The sequence below is a fragment of the Rissa tridactyla genome, chromosome 10 (assembly GCF_028500815.1).
Source record: "Rissa tridactyla isolate bRisTri1 chromosome 10, bRisTri1.patW.cur.20221130, whole genome shotgun sequence".
NCBI classification, from domain to species: Eukaryota; Metazoa; Chordata; class Aves; order Charadriiformes; family Laridae; genus Rissa; species Rissa tridactyla.
This window is the reverse complement of record NC_071475.1, coordinates 2,948,668-2,964,415: the sequence shown is the minus strand read 5'-3', so window position 1 is coordinate 2,964,415 and position 15,748 is coordinate 2,948,668. Positions and strand designations below refer to the sequence as shown.

The 15,748-nt window shown below is 65.4% G+C and overlaps 1 protein-coding gene across 1 annotated transcript in view; it reads right to left on the bottom strand.

Annotated features, from left to right (window-relative positions):
- Window positions 1-826: 826 nt before the first annotated feature.
- Window positions 827-15,748, bottom strand: part of COL7A1 (collagen type VII alpha 1 chain) — a 30,689-nt gene continuing 15,767 nt past the window's right edge. The window contains exons 63-120 of the mRNA XM_054216576.1: window positions 15,712-15,747; window positions 15,436-15,507; window positions 15,194-15,238; window positions 14,954-14,989; window positions 14,735-14,770; window positions 14,519-14,623; window positions 14,337-14,372; window positions 14,125-14,160; window positions 13,894-13,941; window positions 13,736-13,771; window positions 13,429-13,560; window positions 13,052-13,261; window positions 12,923-12,958; window positions 12,703-12,747; window positions 12,460-12,531; window positions 12,265-12,309; window positions 12,039-12,101; window positions 11,912-11,956; window positions 11,595-11,630; window positions 11,274-11,309; window positions 11,045-11,089; window positions 10,777-10,809; window positions 10,542-10,604; window positions 10,416-10,451; window positions 10,227-10,307; window positions 10,039-10,107; window positions 9,884-9,919; window positions 9,705-9,746; window positions 9,513-9,557; window positions 9,329-9,373; window positions 9,172-9,207; window positions 8,978-9,037; window positions 8,713-8,838; window positions 8,506-8,577; window positions 8,225-8,260; window positions 7,913-7,972; window positions 7,685-7,729; window positions 7,576-7,611; window positions 7,403-7,438; window positions 7,257-7,313; window positions 6,817-6,888; window positions 6,464-6,535; window positions 6,340-6,375; window positions 6,177-6,257; window positions 6,034-6,087; window positions 5,762-5,815; window positions 5,623-5,685; window positions 5,453-5,515; window positions 5,050-5,166; window positions 4,601-4,678; window positions 4,467-4,520; window positions 4,208-4,256; window positions 4,091-4,126; window positions 3,565-3,654; window positions 3,131-3,196; window positions 2,717-2,836; window positions 1,843-2,022; window positions 827-1,699 (exon numbers count right to left, since the gene is read on the bottom strand). Coding sequence (XP_054072551.1) covers window positions 1,650-1,699; window positions 1,843-2,022; window positions 2,717-2,836; window positions 3,131-3,196; window positions 3,565-3,654; window positions 4,091-4,126; window positions 4,208-4,256; window positions 4,467-4,520; window positions 4,601-4,678; window positions 5,050-5,166; window positions 5,453-5,515; window positions 5,623-5,685; window positions 5,762-5,815; window positions 6,034-6,087; window positions 6,177-6,257; window positions 6,340-6,375; window positions 6,464-6,535; window positions 6,817-6,888; window positions 7,257-7,313; window positions 7,403-7,438; window positions 7,576-7,611; window positions 7,685-7,729; window positions 7,913-7,972; window positions 8,225-8,260; window positions 8,506-8,577; window positions 8,713-8,838; window positions 8,978-9,037; window positions 9,172-9,207; window positions 9,329-9,373; window positions 9,513-9,557; window positions 9,705-9,746; window positions 9,884-9,919; window positions 10,039-10,107; window positions 10,227-10,307; window positions 10,416-10,451; window positions 10,542-10,604; window positions 10,777-10,809; window positions 11,045-11,089; window positions 11,274-11,309; window positions 11,595-11,630; window positions 11,912-11,956; window positions 12,039-12,101; window positions 12,265-12,309; window positions 12,460-12,531; window positions 12,703-12,747; window positions 12,923-12,958; window positions 13,052-13,261; window positions 13,429-13,560; window positions 13,736-13,771; window positions 13,894-13,941; window positions 14,125-14,160; window positions 14,337-14,372; window positions 14,519-14,623; window positions 14,735-14,770; window positions 14,954-14,989; window positions 15,194-15,238; window positions 15,436-15,507; window positions 15,712-15,747 — 3,600 coding nt within the window. The 3' untranslated portion in view covers window positions 827-1,649. The remainder of the gene's footprint in view (window positions 1,700-1,842; window positions 2,023-2,716; window positions 2,837-3,130; window positions 3,197-3,564; window positions 3,655-4,090; window positions 4,127-4,207; window positions 4,257-4,466; window positions 4,521-4,600; window positions 4,679-5,049; window positions 5,167-5,452; window positions 5,516-5,622; window positions 5,686-5,761; window positions 5,816-6,033; window positions 6,088-6,176; window positions 6,258-6,339; window positions 6,376-6,463; window positions 6,536-6,816; window positions 6,889-7,256; window positions 7,314-7,402; window positions 7,439-7,575; window positions 7,612-7,684; window positions 7,730-7,912; window positions 7,973-8,224; window positions 8,261-8,505; window positions 8,578-8,712; window positions 8,839-8,977; window positions 9,038-9,171; window positions 9,208-9,328; window positions 9,374-9,512; window positions 9,558-9,704; window positions 9,747-9,883; window positions 9,920-10,038; window positions 10,108-10,226; window positions 10,308-10,415; window positions 10,452-10,541; window positions 10,605-10,776; window positions 10,810-11,044; window positions 11,090-11,273; window positions 11,310-11,594; window positions 11,631-11,911; window positions 11,957-12,038; window positions 12,102-12,264; window positions 12,310-12,459; window positions 12,532-12,702; window positions 12,748-12,922; window positions 12,959-13,051; window positions 13,262-13,428; window positions 13,561-13,735; window positions 13,772-13,893; window positions 13,942-14,124; window positions 14,161-14,336; window positions 14,373-14,518; window positions 14,624-14,734; window positions 14,771-14,953; window positions 14,990-15,193; window positions 15,239-15,435; window positions 15,508-15,711; window position 15,748) is intronic.

Below are 15,748 nucleotides of genomic sequence, written 5' to 3'. Positions count from 1 at the left end.
ACTGGTTTGCAGCCCACCTGCACCAGTCCAGCCTGACCCAGTCCCTCTACCGGCTGCCTGCAGTGGGGGGGCAGCCTGTAGGCATTGCTGCGGGGGGAGCCCCGTGCAGAAGGGTTTTGACCCAGAGTTCACCCCTTAGTAGCTGTCGGAGCACCCAGGCGCTCTCAGGCTGGGCAGGCACCCACATGAGATGAGTTGGTGGGTGCTCAGCCCAGAGGGCTGGCCAGGGTGAGCAGCCAGGGCACCCAGGGCTCGTGCTCAGACCACTGGGGGGGTCTTGCCCACCCCTGTGGCTGCAGGGTGATCCATCCTGTGCCAGCCTCCCCAGCGGTGTCAGGGAGAGGAAATAACGCTGGCTCTGTTCTTCCTCCCGGGAACGGCCAGGACCTCACCCCCCAGCTTGTCAGAGCAGCCAAAATTAGCCGTCGGTGCTGATTCACCCAGCACCGCAGCCCCGCGTGCCGACACGTCATGGCCCGGCCGGGGGGGTCGTGGCCTGGCTTGCGTCAGCCGGGCACAGGGATGGGGCACTGGGCTCCCCGGGGGGTGAGGACCCCCCAGCCGGCGCTGCATCCATTCCAACTGGGGTGGGCACGGGGCACGTTTGGCTCAAGAGCTGTCCCCAAACCCCACCGGCATCTCCAGCGGCGCACCAAGAAGCGTGGCATTTCGCCGTGAGCGCAGCTTTAATATCACACACCTCCCCGCACACACCCCCACCCCCCCCCCAGCATTGGTACACATATACATTCGCTGTATACAGATATATACAGAGAGCAGCGGGAGGTATGGGCACCACAAAGCTCGCCCAGCAGCCCACAGCCCTGGGGCTGGGGGGAGGCAGGGACTGCAGACCCCCGGGAGCCGACATCACTTTCACAAAGCCTTTGAGAGCGAGCGTAGGCGAGCAGGAACCTTCTCTAACATAGCACCATCCTCAGGGTTTCCCTGACGGGCTGGGATTAGACAGACGGGCTGCTGGCAGGCGTGCGAGCTGGAGGGTAGCGCACGGAGAAAGCCTCCGGCACCTCCCGCGGGTCTTTGCCAAACCATCACCACCACAAAAGGGGAACCAGGTCCCGCTCGAGGTTAAGGCGAAATTTATTCAAATGGAGCTGGTTGCAGGGTGAGGGATGCTGTGAAGGAAGGCACCGCCCAGCCCAGGGATGTGGGCAGCATCCCCTGGCAGAGAGCAGGGAGAGGTTTTGGGGACCCATGGGGGATGCAGGGAAGGGGATGAGGGCGTTAGATGACAGGAGGGGAGCCCAACCACGCCAAGTCCCAGCTCCACTCCTGGGCAGCTGGAGAGGGGGCATGGGGCCAGGTGCCATTCCATTGGCAGCAAATAAGTTAAAAATCAAACCGGGAATAGCCCAGGAAACCTGGGGGTGGGAACGGGGGTCGAGAGCTTTGTGGCGGGGGAGGATGGTTTCCCATTTGATACAAATTTCACCTTAACGGGCCATAAAACTGATATGAAAGGAAAAACCCGTGAGCAGCAATAAGACGTGTTAGAAATAGCACCAAGTTCCTGCCGGGGGCTGGCGGGCATGCTGTCCCTGCCACCGCGGGCGGTCCAGCCCCGGCTGGGCTGGCAGCCAGAGCCCCCCACCACCGGGCAGCCCTGTCTGCCGAGACACTGCCCGCGCCTACACCTTCGGCTGCCCATGCACCTCGCCTCCAGCAACGCCATGGGCATCTGCGGAGAGAAGTGAGGTAGTGTCAGAGCCAAGGCGGGGGGACAGCATCGTCCCCCTGGCTCTGCATTGGCCGAGCCCACAGCACGGGTTGGGGATGCTGCCGGACCCGCCGGTGCCGGTGGCTGTGCCATGCCATGCCTACCTGGCCCTGGGTGCTGCCCGCAGTGCAGCTCACACTCCTCTTTGCTGTCGAAGCGGTTGAGGTTGCCCCGGCAGCCACTGTAGACGAAGGGCCGGCACTCGGTGACTCTTTGGTTGTAGTACCACCGCAGCGTGTAGCGCTGGCAGTCCCCCTCATCCAGCGGCAGGCTGCAGGGCTCGGCTGCGGGGACAAACGGCAATGGTGAGGGCAGGCAGGAGCCGGCAGCACACCAGCAGTGGAGGCAGCTAGACCTGCTTGGCCGAGGAGGAGAAACCCCAGAAGGGGAAGGCAGGGAACGACTCCCGGCTGAGGGTTTGGCTGGAGGGGACATCTCTGTGCCCTGCCCAAGGGAGTGAGAGCAGGAGACTCTCTCCGAGGGGAAGCTCCCAGCAAAGGCTGGAGAGAGAGCTGGGAGAGAGATGACATGGGGACAGGACAGCCACAGCATCCCTTGGAAGGGTACAGGTGGGATCCTCTGCCTGTCGCTGCTGCTGCCAGGGCTTTCCTGCTCTCCTGGGGATTTTGGGATCCCTCTTGTGGCCCGTGACCAGGAGCACAGGAAACCTGCGAGCGGCAGCAGGTTCTACCAGCCCAGCAAATTGCTCATCGCTGCCAGTGACAGCTTCGGCGGCGGGGACGGAGCGTGAGGTCCGCATGGCGTGCGCAGCACAGTGCTGGGATTGGGAATGTACACCCCGCCTGGGTGCCAGCGAGATTTGCGCCTGGCAGCAAATCCCAGGTTACCCCAGCCAGAGGGTGCAGGGACCCGCTGCCAGATGGGATGTGAAGGCATCACCCCAGCAAAGCCCAGGCAGCCCCGCGGTCGCCTCCGGTGGCTCCATCCTTGGTGCCAGGTGGGCTCAGGGAAGCTCACCGCCCATGGTGGGCTGCTCCGAGCTGTCCATCTCCGGGACATCGTCGTAGTCTTCCTCGTCCCCATACATGTTCTCGTACTCGAGGTCATCGGTGTTGAGCATCACCCGCCTGTCCTGCCCTGAGAGACAGCGCCAGGCGTGAGCAGCCCTCGCCTCCCACTCCGTCCTGCTCCCCCCAGCCACAGCCCAGCCCCGCGCACACACAGCACGCACCCGTGCGCGCCTGCACACACACACTCCCTGCTGCCCTCTCCTCTCCCTGCTCTTTAATTAAAGCCCCCTGGGACTGGCAGCACAGCCACTGATGGATTATCCCCCAGTGCCTGCAAGCGGAGGGCAGGGATATGACCAGCCACACACACAGAGCAGGGGAAAAGGGGGACAGGGACTAAAAGCACAGAGATGACACTCACCCTCCTCTTCCTCAGCGTGTGACAACTTGAGCACAGGGACTTCAGGGAACTGGGTGGGGAAGACCCCTGTGAGGGGGAAGAACACGGCGCAGGTATCAGGGAGGAGGTGATGGGATCCGAGGTGCTTTCCCCTCCCTGCCTCCTGGGGGAAAGACACCCCTTGCAGGTGCGGAGCAGCCCAGCACTGCCCTGGCGCTGCTGCAGCGTGCCGGGGTACACGGCCAGGGATGGGGGACCTGGGGACACCCTCTCCTCTCCCTGCACCACAGTCCAGGGCTGTCAGAGGAGGGACATGCAGGAGGAGCTGCTGCCCAGTGAGACAGCGCCCACTGGGAGCCCAGCAGGATGGGGATAAGGATGGGGATGAGATGGGCATGGGGAGGCACATGTGCCCATGGGAACAGATCTTGTATGTCCTCTGGGCTCTCCATCACCTGTTTGGCCACGCTCCCTTTCCTGGCGGATGCTTCTTCCTCCTCCCTGGGCAGAGTGGAAGCTGCTCCTGGCCTGAACCCCCCAGCCTCCTTGGAGAGAAAGCACCCACCTCATTCCAGCCCACCCCTTGCCCCTGTCCCTCCATCCCACTCCTCCAGTCCACCCTCTTTTCCTTGAGTCCCGGTCCCTGCAAGTCTCCCTGCCCCAGCTCCAGCACCCAAGCACGCAGTCCCCGTGCTCCCTTCTTGATCAGACAGACCCTGGCAGCGCCCAGACCCCTTTGGCACCACCCCGTGCCAGCTGCCCCTGGAGATCCCTGCTGCACCATCACTTCTGCCATGCACCATCCCTTCTCCCTGCGCATGGTCCCACGCTGACGCCGGCCCTGACCGAGGGGGTCTCAAAGGGTCCCAGCTGCCTCCAGCACCCCCAAAACCAGCGGCACACCTGGGTGCCGGGACCCCTTTGGTGCCACATGCGTGGGGTAGGGGGGTAGGAAGGGAGAGTCGCAACCTGAGTGCTCACGTGAATCCAGGCGCCGCGGGAAGTGTCCGCCGCAGGCTGTGGGAGAGACGGGGCGGGAGGGGTCAGGGGCAGTGGGGGCCAGACCCCAGCCCCAGGGCAGCGGTGGGGGATGCTCACCACAGTGCTGGTTCATCTCCTGCCTGACGAAGGCGCGGATCTCCTCCTCCTGCCAGGCACATGGAGGGGGCAAAAGACCAACGTCACAACGGGGGATGGTGCAATTAGAGAGGACAAAAAACCCTTTCCCCAGGCCCCAGCAGAGCCCAGAGGTGAGGGAAGACCCTCCGTCAGCGGCAGTGGGACGGACTCGGTGCCCCTTCCCAATCCACTGACCCGAGTGCCATGAGCCTGTGCCAGCTCTCTCCTGGCTCCTTACCGTCATGGCCGGCTCCCCCTTCTCCCCACGGAGCCCCTGGGTGCCAGGACTGCCCTAGGGACAAGCAGAAGGGAGGTGGGAGGCTGGCCCTGGCTGTGGCTTGACCAGGCAGGGCCAGGCACCCGGTCACCCACCTGCTCTCCTCTCTCGCCAGGGATGCCAGGCACGCCGCGAGCCCCCGGCACCGACTGTCCAGGGGGGCCTCTCTCCCCCTGCAAAGGACACACGCTCTGGATCTGGCTGGTGGCTCTGGAGCCACTCTGCTCTCCCCAGTGCCATGGTTGTGCTGCTTTCCCTGTCCCCGCACTCAGGGGACATCTGTGCAGGTGGGGATGGGGATGGGGACGGGTCCCACCCAGACCCAGGACAAGCAGGGTCCCAGTTCCCCCGGGTCCCATCCACTGGGCAGGGGGCCACAAAGTATACCCCACTGTGAGTACCCCAAAGCCAACAAGCTGGCAGGGCAGGGACAGAGCTGGGACATGGCTCCTGATGCCACCAGCCCCTTGGTCACTCTGGGGACAGGGCCCTCCTCTCGTCACGGCACCCAGAGAGGGACCAGCCACCCATGGTGGACACTCACCTTCTGGCCCTGCATGCCTTCAGGACCTCGTGGGCCAACATTTCCTGGGGGTCCAGGGGGGCCAGGAGCACCGTCACTACCCCGGGGACCAGGGCCACCGATAATGCCCGGAGCACCCTGTGGGAGAGCAGAGGGTGAGGCCAGGGTTGTGGGAGCCCCCTGGCCCCACAGCAGGCACCACGGGCATCCTCTGCCCCACAAATGAACATCCCCAAAGCATCGGCACTGATGCCTTCTTGTTAAGAGCGGGGATTTGTTGTCAATTGTAGTTTAGTGATGTAATTTAGAGCAGTGCCTGAGGGCTCTTCTGGGAGCATCAGGCTCTGATGTGCTTCTGACCAAGGCCAGATCCTGGTAAAAGCAACGTGACGCAACTCATACCATCCCTTTCCAGCCTGCTCACCCGGTCTCCTTTCTCCCCCTGGTCTCCTTTGGCTCCCTGCTGCCCATCGAATCCCCGGTCACCCTGCGAAGAGGAAGGAGCAGGCAGCAGGGGACAGCCAGCCGGGGACGGCCAGCCAGCCGGGCGGCTGAAGTGCCAGCACAGCTTTTCCCAGCACCGTGCTGACCTACCTTTGGTCCCATGAGCCCCTCCTTCCCGGGAATGCCTGGTGGTCCCGACAGACCCAGCTCTCCCTAGGGGACAAAGCAGATGTCTGCCAACCACCAGCCACGCGTACCCATCCCACCCTGGTGTCAGCGCGGTGCTTACCGGCTCGCCTTTCCTCCCCGGCAGCCCCGAGCGCCCTGGGATCCCCGGCTCTCCCTATAGCGGGCAGGAGAGAGGCAGGGTGGTCAGTCCCACACCCCTCAGCGATTATCCCAGAGCTGTGGGCAGAGGAGGGGACCCCATGCCCCTGCCATGGAGCCAAGTTCTGGCCTCAACCATTTCCCTGCTCCTCCCGGCTGGCAGAGGGGATCCAAAGGGCCACAGCCTCCAGGCACCATCTGGGCTCCTGCGGCACCCCGCATGCACCCACTCACCTTCTCGCCCTTGTCCCCATCAAGGCCACAGGCACCTTTCATGCCCCGGTCACCCTGTGAGGATGAGGAGGGGAGTCAGAGCCATGCTGAGCCAGCATGGATCCTGGCCAGGAGAGCACCAGTAGGCAGAGGGGTCAACCCACCTTGGGGCCACGCATGCCTAGGGGTCCCATGTCCCCCTTCTCTCCCCGGACTCCAGGAATCCCATCACGGCCAGGCTGACCCTGTGGGAGAGCACACAGCGTGATGGGGGGGACCGCTCCTGCCCTGCGGAAGGTTGGCAGCAGCAGAGACTCAGCTCCTCACCGGCTCGCCAGGCTCTCCCGATGCTCCAACCTCTCCCTGGAGAAGGCAAAGGCATCGGTCAGGGCTGGTGAAAGGGAGAGTGTCCCCAGCACCCCCCAGCAGCGGGAGGTGCCCAGCTCCTTACCTTCTGCCCACCAGGGCCACGTGCCCCGGGGAAGCCCGTGGAGCCCTTCTCACCTTGTTCACCCCTTGCCCCCTGCAAGCAGAAACCCAGATCGACACAGGGCAGGAGGGAGAGCTCTGGCCATGGCACAGCCACAGCACAGCCATGGTGACCTCTGGGGCCAGCTCTGGCAGTTCCCCTTGCCGAGGTGCCAAGCACCATGCCAGGGTGCCCATAAGCACCACCACAGGGGGCACAGGGATGCCACCATGCCCTGGTCCCCTCTCTCCATCACCCCAACAACAGCCCTCCATGGTCCCCAAGCCCCCAGCTTGTGAGACCCCAGCCCCTCACAAGCCCCCCCAGACCCATACCTTCTCTCCAGGCATGCCCTGCTCCCCCTTGTCCCCTTTGTCCCCTTCCATGCCCTTCAGGCCACGCTCTCCCTGCAAAGGAGGAAACACAGGGAGGGGTCAGGGGGTGGGGAGATGCTCAGATACACACGGGGCGGGGAGGACAGATCCCCCCAGGGCAGGAACATGGGGGTCTGTAGAGTGGGCTGAAGGAGAGGGGACAAGGTGCTCTGTGAGGGAGGGTCCCTCGGCAGCGAGAACCACCCCCAGCTCTTCTGGCAGGCAGAGGAGTGGGGGGTGTTCTCCTGTGCCATTCGGGAGTGGGGCTGCAGGATCAAACCTTTAGGGCCAGGAGCAGGGCAGGCAGGGCCCTGGGGAGGGGGATGCACGGGAAAGCCCCTGCCCATAAGGACAAGAGGGATAACGCAGAGGGGGACAGGGAGGATGGAGACAGCTCTTACTGGCTCGCCCTTGATGCCCCGCGCTCCGGTGGGCCCCTCCAGCACCACAGTATCGCCCTGCACACCCAAAGAAGAGAGGTGGGGGTGAGTGGGGGGCGTTAGCAGTGCTGTCCTCGCTCCCGCTGCTCCCCGCCCAGGGCCCTCACCTTGTCTCCTTTGGGACCCGGGGCCCCAGCGTCTCCCTGCAAGAAAAGGGAGATGGTGAGATGCTGCAAAGATGTGTGGCGGGGGGGAGGCAGCACCTCCCTGGGGACTCCAATCCCTGGGGGTGCACCATTCGCCCCCCCTGTCCTGCTCGCCAGCACCCAGGGTTCCTTACCTTGTCCCCACGCTCCCCCCGGTTCCCAGGCAAGCCCTGTGGGAGAGAGGAGAGGGGTGGTCAGGGAGGGTCCTGGCTGGGGGTGCAGCCAGGGAAGGGGGGTACTTACCGCCGGACCACGATCCCCTTCTGGCCCCGGGCGCCCATCTTCACCCTGTGAGAATAAAGGAATTAGGAAAAGGATGTCTGGGATGGGGACAGCCCCAGCATCACCCCACCCTGGGGACAGGCATGGTGCTGGCTCACTGTCCCCTCGAGGTTGTGCCATGGGATTTCCTGTCCCCGGTGGTGGGGACACAGAGGAGGATGCGGTGGGGGGAGCTATGGCGGTACCTACCCGCGGCCCCGGGTCTCCACGCTCACCTCTGGCTCCCGGCGTCCCGGCCCCTGGAGCACCCTGCCGGGGGAAAATGCAAGAGCTCTTCCCTGTCCTTGCTGCCCATCGCTCCTCCCAGCCATGCCATGTCCCCCCCATGCCAGGGGACACCCCACAGAACCCCCGCTGTCCTGGGTGCCCAGCACAGAGCAAGCTCCCATGTGCCACCATCCAGAGTGGTTTCAGCATCACCCAGGGGTGGCTGCAGCAGGGACACCCCATGAGAGGAGCAGCCCCACACCCCTCATGCTATGGGTCTGTCCCCTGTCCTACCTTGTCACCCTTCAGACCAGAGGCTCCTTGTATGCCCTAAAAGAAAGGAGAGGGGTGAGCGAGCCACAGGAGGAAGGTGTTGCCAAGCACTCCGCAAAGCATCTCTGGGGCTCCCACAGCGGCTCCCGCCCCGTGCCAGAACCCCCAGCAACACCCAGCTCCAGGGGCTGGGGCCGGGAAGGTGTAGGATGGGTCCCCATCACCCTGCCCAAGCCGGTGGGGGAGCCGGGGCAGAGCCTGCACCCCCCAGGGACACTGTGCCACCAGAGCCCCATACTCACGGCCGGCCCTGGGGGCCCCACAGGTCCCGGTGGTCCAGAGGTGCCGTCTCTCCCAGGAAAGCCAATCAAACCCTGGCAGGGAAATACCAGTGAGCAGGCAGAGACCACATCCAGGAGTCAGTGAGGCTTGCTGGGACCCTGCTGGTGCTGCTCAAGGGTCTGTGGTCGCAGGGACCAGCGAAAGCAAGCGCTGGCCATAGCCTTTACCCTCTCTCCCGGTGGACCTGGGGGGCCAGGCTGCCCATTGTCCCCTCTCAGGCCGGGCTGTCCTGGTGTTCCAGCAATGCCTGCTAAGCCTGGGGGTCCCGGTGGTCCTGGCAAGCCGATGTCACCCTGAAGCAGGGAGGAAAAAGATGGGGTCTGTGAAAACAGCCTCTTGGGAGCAAGCTTCTCCCTCGGCCAGCCAAGCCAGGGCAGTACCTGGGCACTGGGGACACGGTGAGAGCCAGGGTGACATGGGGACAGGGGTTACCTTCAAGCCCGGAGGCCCATCCTGTCCTGGCGGTCCCCGCACACCGACACCTGGTGCTCCCTGCGTGATGGTGGAGAGCACACAGTGTGTCCCCAAGCTGGCAGGCAACGGGGTGCTGGGGGCAGTGTGCCACCCAGAGTGGCCCCCCCAGAGCTCGGGAGCACCCCACCCCCCTGGGAACAGGGGACGCTTACCTTCTCCCCTTTGGCTCCTGAGGACCCCTTGGCTCCCTGCGAAGACACCAAGCCACTGGGAAAGGCTGGACTGTGGGGACACAGGTTCCCCCCCCCTCCCAACAGCATCCACTGTGCCCAGCAACCACCCCCCAGTCCCCGTGTGCCTCCTACTCACATCTTCTCCAGGATCTCCCGGCTCCCCAAATCGTCCCGGCTCCCCCTGGAAGGGGGAAAAAAGCAAAAAGCAACGGCATGTCATGATGCATGGTGGGGAGCAGCTGTGGCCAGAACCACCCCCTGCTGTGGCAGACACCCCCCCCATGACCCTCTCCCCACTGGCTTTCCCGAGCAGCGCTCACCTTCTCTCCCTTGGGGCCCGGCAAGCCTCGGTCACCCTTGGAGCCCTGCCGGAGGGAGAGCGGCATTAGGAGAGAGAGGTGGCCACCAGGGCTATCTTGTCCCCCAGAAGTCAGGGGGTGGTGGTAGGGGGGACAAGGTTGACGGGACCGATGAGGTTAAAAGGGGGGACGAGGTTAATGGGGGTAACTCACGGGCTCTCCCAGCAGCACGCCCTCCAGCAGCGCCGGCTCACCCTGCAGCGACACACGGGTGCTCAGACATACCCATAGCGGGTGCCAGCGCCCTGCGAGCCCCTGCCCACCCCAGCCCCGCTGGCTTCGGCAGCACCCAGGGGTGGGTGTCCGCCCCGCCTCCCACCCTGGCTCCTTACCTTCTCGCCTTTGGCGCCGGGAGGGCCGGCGATGGCCTGGGGCGCAGAGGAGAGAGGGGACAGGTGAGAAAGGTTGCGTGGGGATGCCCCGCTTCATCCCAGCCCAGGAATGCCGGCGAAGCTGCCAGACGCTTCGGAGGCAGCTCTGCACTCACCTGCCCTGGGGCTCCGGCATCCCCTGGCTCTCCCTTGGGACCGGCGGGGCCTGAAGGTCCCGGCACACCCTGGCACAAGCAGCACAGCCCTCAGCCTCAGCTGCGGACACCCCAGGCTGAGCCTCGTGGGGCTCCAGCTGGGATGGGATGGGATGGGATGGGATGGGATGGGATGGGAAGAAACGTACCATCTTCCCAGGCATCCCCGCCTCGCCGTCCTTCCCCGGCACGCCGTCCCTGCCCGGCACACCCGGCTTCCCGCTCTCCCCCTGCGGGCAGTAAGAAAGGGGTTGGGGCACGGGGGTCCCACAGCCTCACAAGCAGACCCAAGCACCCACAATGATGGCAGCTGGGCAGGGGGGGGACAATACACTCACCACTTGTCCTGGCAGCCCGGGGACACCCGGTGGGCCCTGTAAGGGAGACATCAGCAGAAATCAAGTGGCAGCCCAGGCACCAAGAATAGCCAAAGAGCAGGTGGGGAGGGGGCCACAAATACCTACCCCCGGGCCGGGGGGGCCTGGGGGCCCAGGCAGCCCCACGTTTCCCTGGGGACCAGGCAAGCCCTGCAATGGAAACAGCCACATCAGAGAGGGGATGGCACGCTGCCCTGGCACAGCCAGGACCTCAGCTGCCCCCGCAGGAAGGTGCATGGTGGTGGGGCTGGCTGGCTTTGCGGGGGTCAGATGGTTTTGGGGGAGCCAGGTGGGTGCTGGTGGGGAGGGCACGAGTGCTCACCCGGATGCCGGAGCCAGGTTCCCCTGGATCACCCTGTGAAGACAGTGCCCGTGTCAGTCCCACCGCCCCGACCCACTGGCACCGTAGTCACAGCCACGTCCCCATGCCTGTCACGGGGCTGTTCCCCAGGGCTGGCTGGATCTGGGAGGAGGTCCAGCTCAAAACATCCCTCCCTCCAGCACAAAACGTCCCGAAACATGGACCTCCCAAATCTGGCAAGGCACCACTTTCCTCTGCCAGGTCGGATGTGGTGATGCTGATGCTGTACCTTGGTCCCAGCTGGGCCCTGGGTCCCTGGCGGGCCAGCGCTGCCCTGCAGGCAACAAGGGGACATTATGTTGGGGTGGTGCCTGCTGGTGGCACAGGACAGGGAGGGGCAGCAGGTCAGCACGGCCCCAGTACTGCCACCCCTCCCTGCTCTCTGGGGGGACATCTGCCCCAGCTGATGTCCCCCTGCCATGACAGTCCCCTGCACGTAGCATGGGGTGGCTCCTTACCGGAGGTCCGGGGGGTCCTGGGTCTCCCTGGCTGCCCTAAAGGGAGGAAGAGATGGGGTCACTGCAGGGATGGGTTTCCCCCAGTGGGTGCATGGGGTGCCCCCTGGGAGAGGAGACGCAGACAGTGCCAGCAGCTCTGGTAAGCACCCACGCCAAGTGAGGACAAGCCTGTCCAGCTCCTAGCAAGGGGCCTCGGGCCAAGCACCCACCCAGCCAGAAGGGTGACGCCCACGGCTTCACCCAACACCTGCAGCCGGGAGCTCCCAGCTGCGTGCTGAGGTGGGGGGACAGAGTGACACGGGGGGGGACAAAGACACCTACCGGGCGTCCCAGCACGCCGGGGAAGCCTGGCAAGCCCTGCAAAGAACCACGTCAGAGCTGGCAGGCGAGCGAGAGCCCACCACCCCCAGGCAGCCCTGACTGCCCCCCAGGGATGCTCCCCATTCCCGGTGTGTGGTACCCAGCCCAGGGTACTTACGGGGGGGGCTGGGAGGCCCCCTAAAGCCCTGCAGACCCTGCAGAGGGGGGAAGGAGGTGAACGAGGTGAATGTTCCTGCTAGTGCTGGTGGTGGCTGGTGTGGGACCACAGGACCTTCTCCCCCTCCCAGCCCACATCCCACCACCATGTCCCCACTCACCGGCTTCCCCTCGGGGCCGGCCAGCCCTCTCTCACCCGGCAGGCCCTGGAGCAAGAGAGGGGGACGGGGTCAGTGCCAGGCGAGGGGCCAGGGTCAGTGCCAGGCGGGGGGACAGTGAGGTACTCACCGGGGCGCCGTCCCTGCCCTTCTCGCCGGGCTCCCCTCGCTCGCCCCGGGGGCCACCCTCACCCTGCAACGAGGACAGGCGCAGGGTCATAGGACAGGCAGGGACCTTCCCGTGTCCCCCCGGGGTCTGCTGACACCCAAAGAGGGGTGGCCCCAGCAGTGCCTCCACCCGAGGCTTTGCTCCACGGGGCTGCCCCGTCAGAACCAGGAGACGTACGACCGCAGACCTTATCTCCTTTGGGTCCCCGCTCGCCCTCAGCTCCTGGCTCGCCCTGTGTGGGGGAGAAGATAGATGCCATCAGCCCTTGCTGCTCTCCTGGGGACGCCTGCTCCGCCACTGTCCTCAGTTCCAGCCCAGCTCATCAGATTGTCCCTGGCTCGCTCGCCTTGGCCACCCCGCTCCTTTCTGCCCGGCCACGCACCTTCGCTCCCTTGGGTCCAATGGGGCCGCGCTCGCCTGGGAGGCCCATCAGGCTGCCCTCCACCACGTCTGCCTGCGAGCAGGGAGCAGTCAGGGCTGGCACCCAGGGGACCCCACGAAGGTCCCCCCAGGGGTCACAGCCCTCCCCCAGCCCCTGTGCCAGGGGACTGGACATGGTCATCCATCCCCAGAAGGGCAGGCTGGCATCTCTTGGGGATGGTCCCCAGCAGCAGCCATCACCTACCTTGGGCCCTGGGGGTCCTTGGGGGCCAGGCAAGCCATCCCTGCCCTGGGCGGGGAGAAAAATTGGTCAAGCATCAAAGGGACAGCAGGGCACAGGGGAGCAGAGCCATCCTGGTATGGCCACTCCTGGCCCCCATAGGGCATCCCTCTGCCCCCCGTCCCCGCAAGAGGTAACACAGCACAGCGGGAGCAGAGGGGACCGTGTCCCCATCCCAGCTCACCTGCTCGCCCCGGTCACCCTTCTCGCCCCGGTCGCCCTGGGAAAACAACACGGTGGCCATCAGGGGGCTGTCCCCAAGCCCCTGGACCAGGTCCCCCAGCCCTCACCCCCCGTCTCCGCACACACTCACCTTCTCGCCGGGCCGCCCGGCCTCCCCCAGCTCCCCGGCCCGGCCTGGCACCCCGGGGATGCCCGGCTTGCCAGGCTCTCCCGGCTGCCCAGGCGGCCCCTCGGGACCCCGCTCGCCCACGGCGCGGCCCGTGGGGCCCTGGGGGCCAGGGGCACCCGGGTCCCCCTTGTCACCTTTGGGTCCTCGCTCACCAGGGAAGCCCAAGGAGCCCTGCAAAACATAATGCCGTGCTACCAGAGCCAGCCCTGCGCCAGGGGCTGGCAGCCCTCCCCGAGCATCCCAGGGCTGAGCCGGCTGCACGGCACCCCCCAGCCAGCTCAGACTCGGGGGAGCAGGGCAGGGTGTTTGGGCACGGTTTCAAGCCCAGCACCACTCACCTCTCTGCCTGGAGGCCCCCTTTCTCCCGGCTCTCCCCGGCTGCCTTTCTGTCCCCGCAGCCGCTCAGACACCGGCAGAAACGAGTCCGAGCTCCCGTCGTAGGCACCCGTGAGCTCCTTCAGGGATGAAACCTGGGAGGGAGGAGAGAGGCACCGGTCAGGGGTCAGTGCAACCCCACCACAGCAGCACCCGACGGCTCTGCCAACCCGTCCCAGGTTGCTCAGGTCTCCCACCACCTCCCGTGTCCCCCCTCCTGCTGTCGTGGGGCAGGAACAGCCCCCAGCCCGACAGGCAAGGTCTACATACCTTGATGCCAAGGGCTTCCAGGCTACGTTCAATGTTCTGCAATAAAAAAAAACAACATTAAAAACAAAGAGGGTGTTGGCCTGCTCCCACCATGGGGGCTGTAGGGGTCCTCAGTCCCCTGGAGCTGACATCCCACCAGCAGACTGGGGGGGACTCACCACTGCAGTCCCGGGGTCTCCGCGCGCTCCAGGGTTGCCAGGTCGCCCCTAGGTTTGCAGAGAAAGAGGGAATGAAAAGACGTACAGAGGTGCAGTAGCTGAGGTGAGCAGAGCTGATGCTGCCCTAAGTAGGTTTCAGAGTTAACGCTGCTGGTGCTGCCTGGGCAGGGGCTGTGATTGCCACTGCCCTGGGGTCCTTGCAGCTTGTCAGGCTCAGTGCTGGGTACTCACTGGCTCCCCTTGCAGTCCAGGCTCCCCTGGATCCCCCTGAAACACAGAAAAAGCATCAAGGAGGGCAGAGCAAGGCTACTCGGCACCGACTCCAGCACCAGGGTCCAGCCCTGCCAGCCTTGGGCACGGAGTCCCACCCAGGACTCATCCCCTCTGTCATGGGGTCCCCCAGACCTTTGCCTTGGGGGGGTTGGGGCTAGGAGCACACCTACCTTTGGTCCAGCGACCCCACGGAGGCCTGGTGAGCCCTGGAAAACACAGAGGGGACAGAATGGCACCCGGCACAGCATGCAGTGAGCTGAGGGAGCCATGGGCAGGGGTCCTGCCTACCCCATGGCAGCCCAGACTCCAGGGTCCGGTGCTGGGTGGCATCGTGGGCTCAAGGACTACACACCTGGCCTGGGGGGCCAACCTGCCCCGGGACACCGGGGAGGCCGGGGGGCCCGAGGGGTCCTGGCACACCTCTGTCTCCCGGCTCGCCCTTGGCACCACTGCGGCCCTGCCAAGAGAGCAGTGTCACCCTCAGGAGCTGGGTGACCAGATCTGTCCCCGGTGGGGGCATGTACCCAGCACCCCCCATCGCCATGCCGCTCTGGGGGGAGGTACTCACATCTCTGCCAGGGGGTCCTGCGTCACCTTTGTCTCCCTAACCAGGAGGGAAAGGAGTTAGAAGGATGCTGCCCCATCCACATGCCCCAAAATGATGCTCCTGGACCTGAGCATATGGGGCCACATGAGGACAAGGTTGGGGCCACATGAGGACAAGGTTGGGGCCACATGGGGACCATGCAGGGACCTTACAGGGACCACCCGGGGCTTGGCTCCTTACCTTTCTCCCATCCTCTCCTGGCGTCCCATCTTCTCCCTGGGGACACAGGCCACCAGTCAGCGCCCAACTCAACCACCCTGGCATGGGCACCGCATGGGACGGGGACAGGCACCAGGGGCATGGCTCAGAGCATGGGGGCGCTTTGCCACATCCCCTCCTTGCCTTTATGCTGTACTGGGGTCACTGGCCCTCAGGAACCCCAGGTGAGCCCCAAAGCCAAGCCCTGCTCCCCTAACTCACGTTTTTGCCGTTGAGGCCAGGTTTGCCATCGTCACCGGGTTTGCCCTGCGAGGAAGCAGAAGCAGAAGCAGTGAGAGAGCCCCCCCGGAGCTCCCCCCGGCACCAGCAGCCAGGGGTCCCCAGGTCCCAGGGTGCAGGGAAGCAGGAGCTGGGCACGGGACGAGCCCCCACAGATGGACACAGCTGGGACCAACCGCAGAGGGCAGGACGTGTCCCCAGGGCACAGGGTGGCTGGTACTTACAGGGACACCGGGTGGTCCCAGGGGTCCCACAGTGCCAGGCGGTCCCTGCTCCCCACGCAGCCCAGGCAGCCCCTGCAGGGAAAGGAGATGGGGGGAGCACAGGGCGGCAGGGCACCTGTGTCCCTCAGCCGGCTCTGGGAGAAGGGACCGAGCCGGTGGCATCCTGCTGGGGACAGGGGATGGTCCTGCTGCGCTGCCCCGGACCAAGGATCATGGGACAGGACATCGGCCCCAGCAGGAGCACAACCCAAACCCTCCCCCGCTGGAGGTACTTACATCCCGGCCGGGGTCCCCCTGCTTCCCTGGGTCCCCC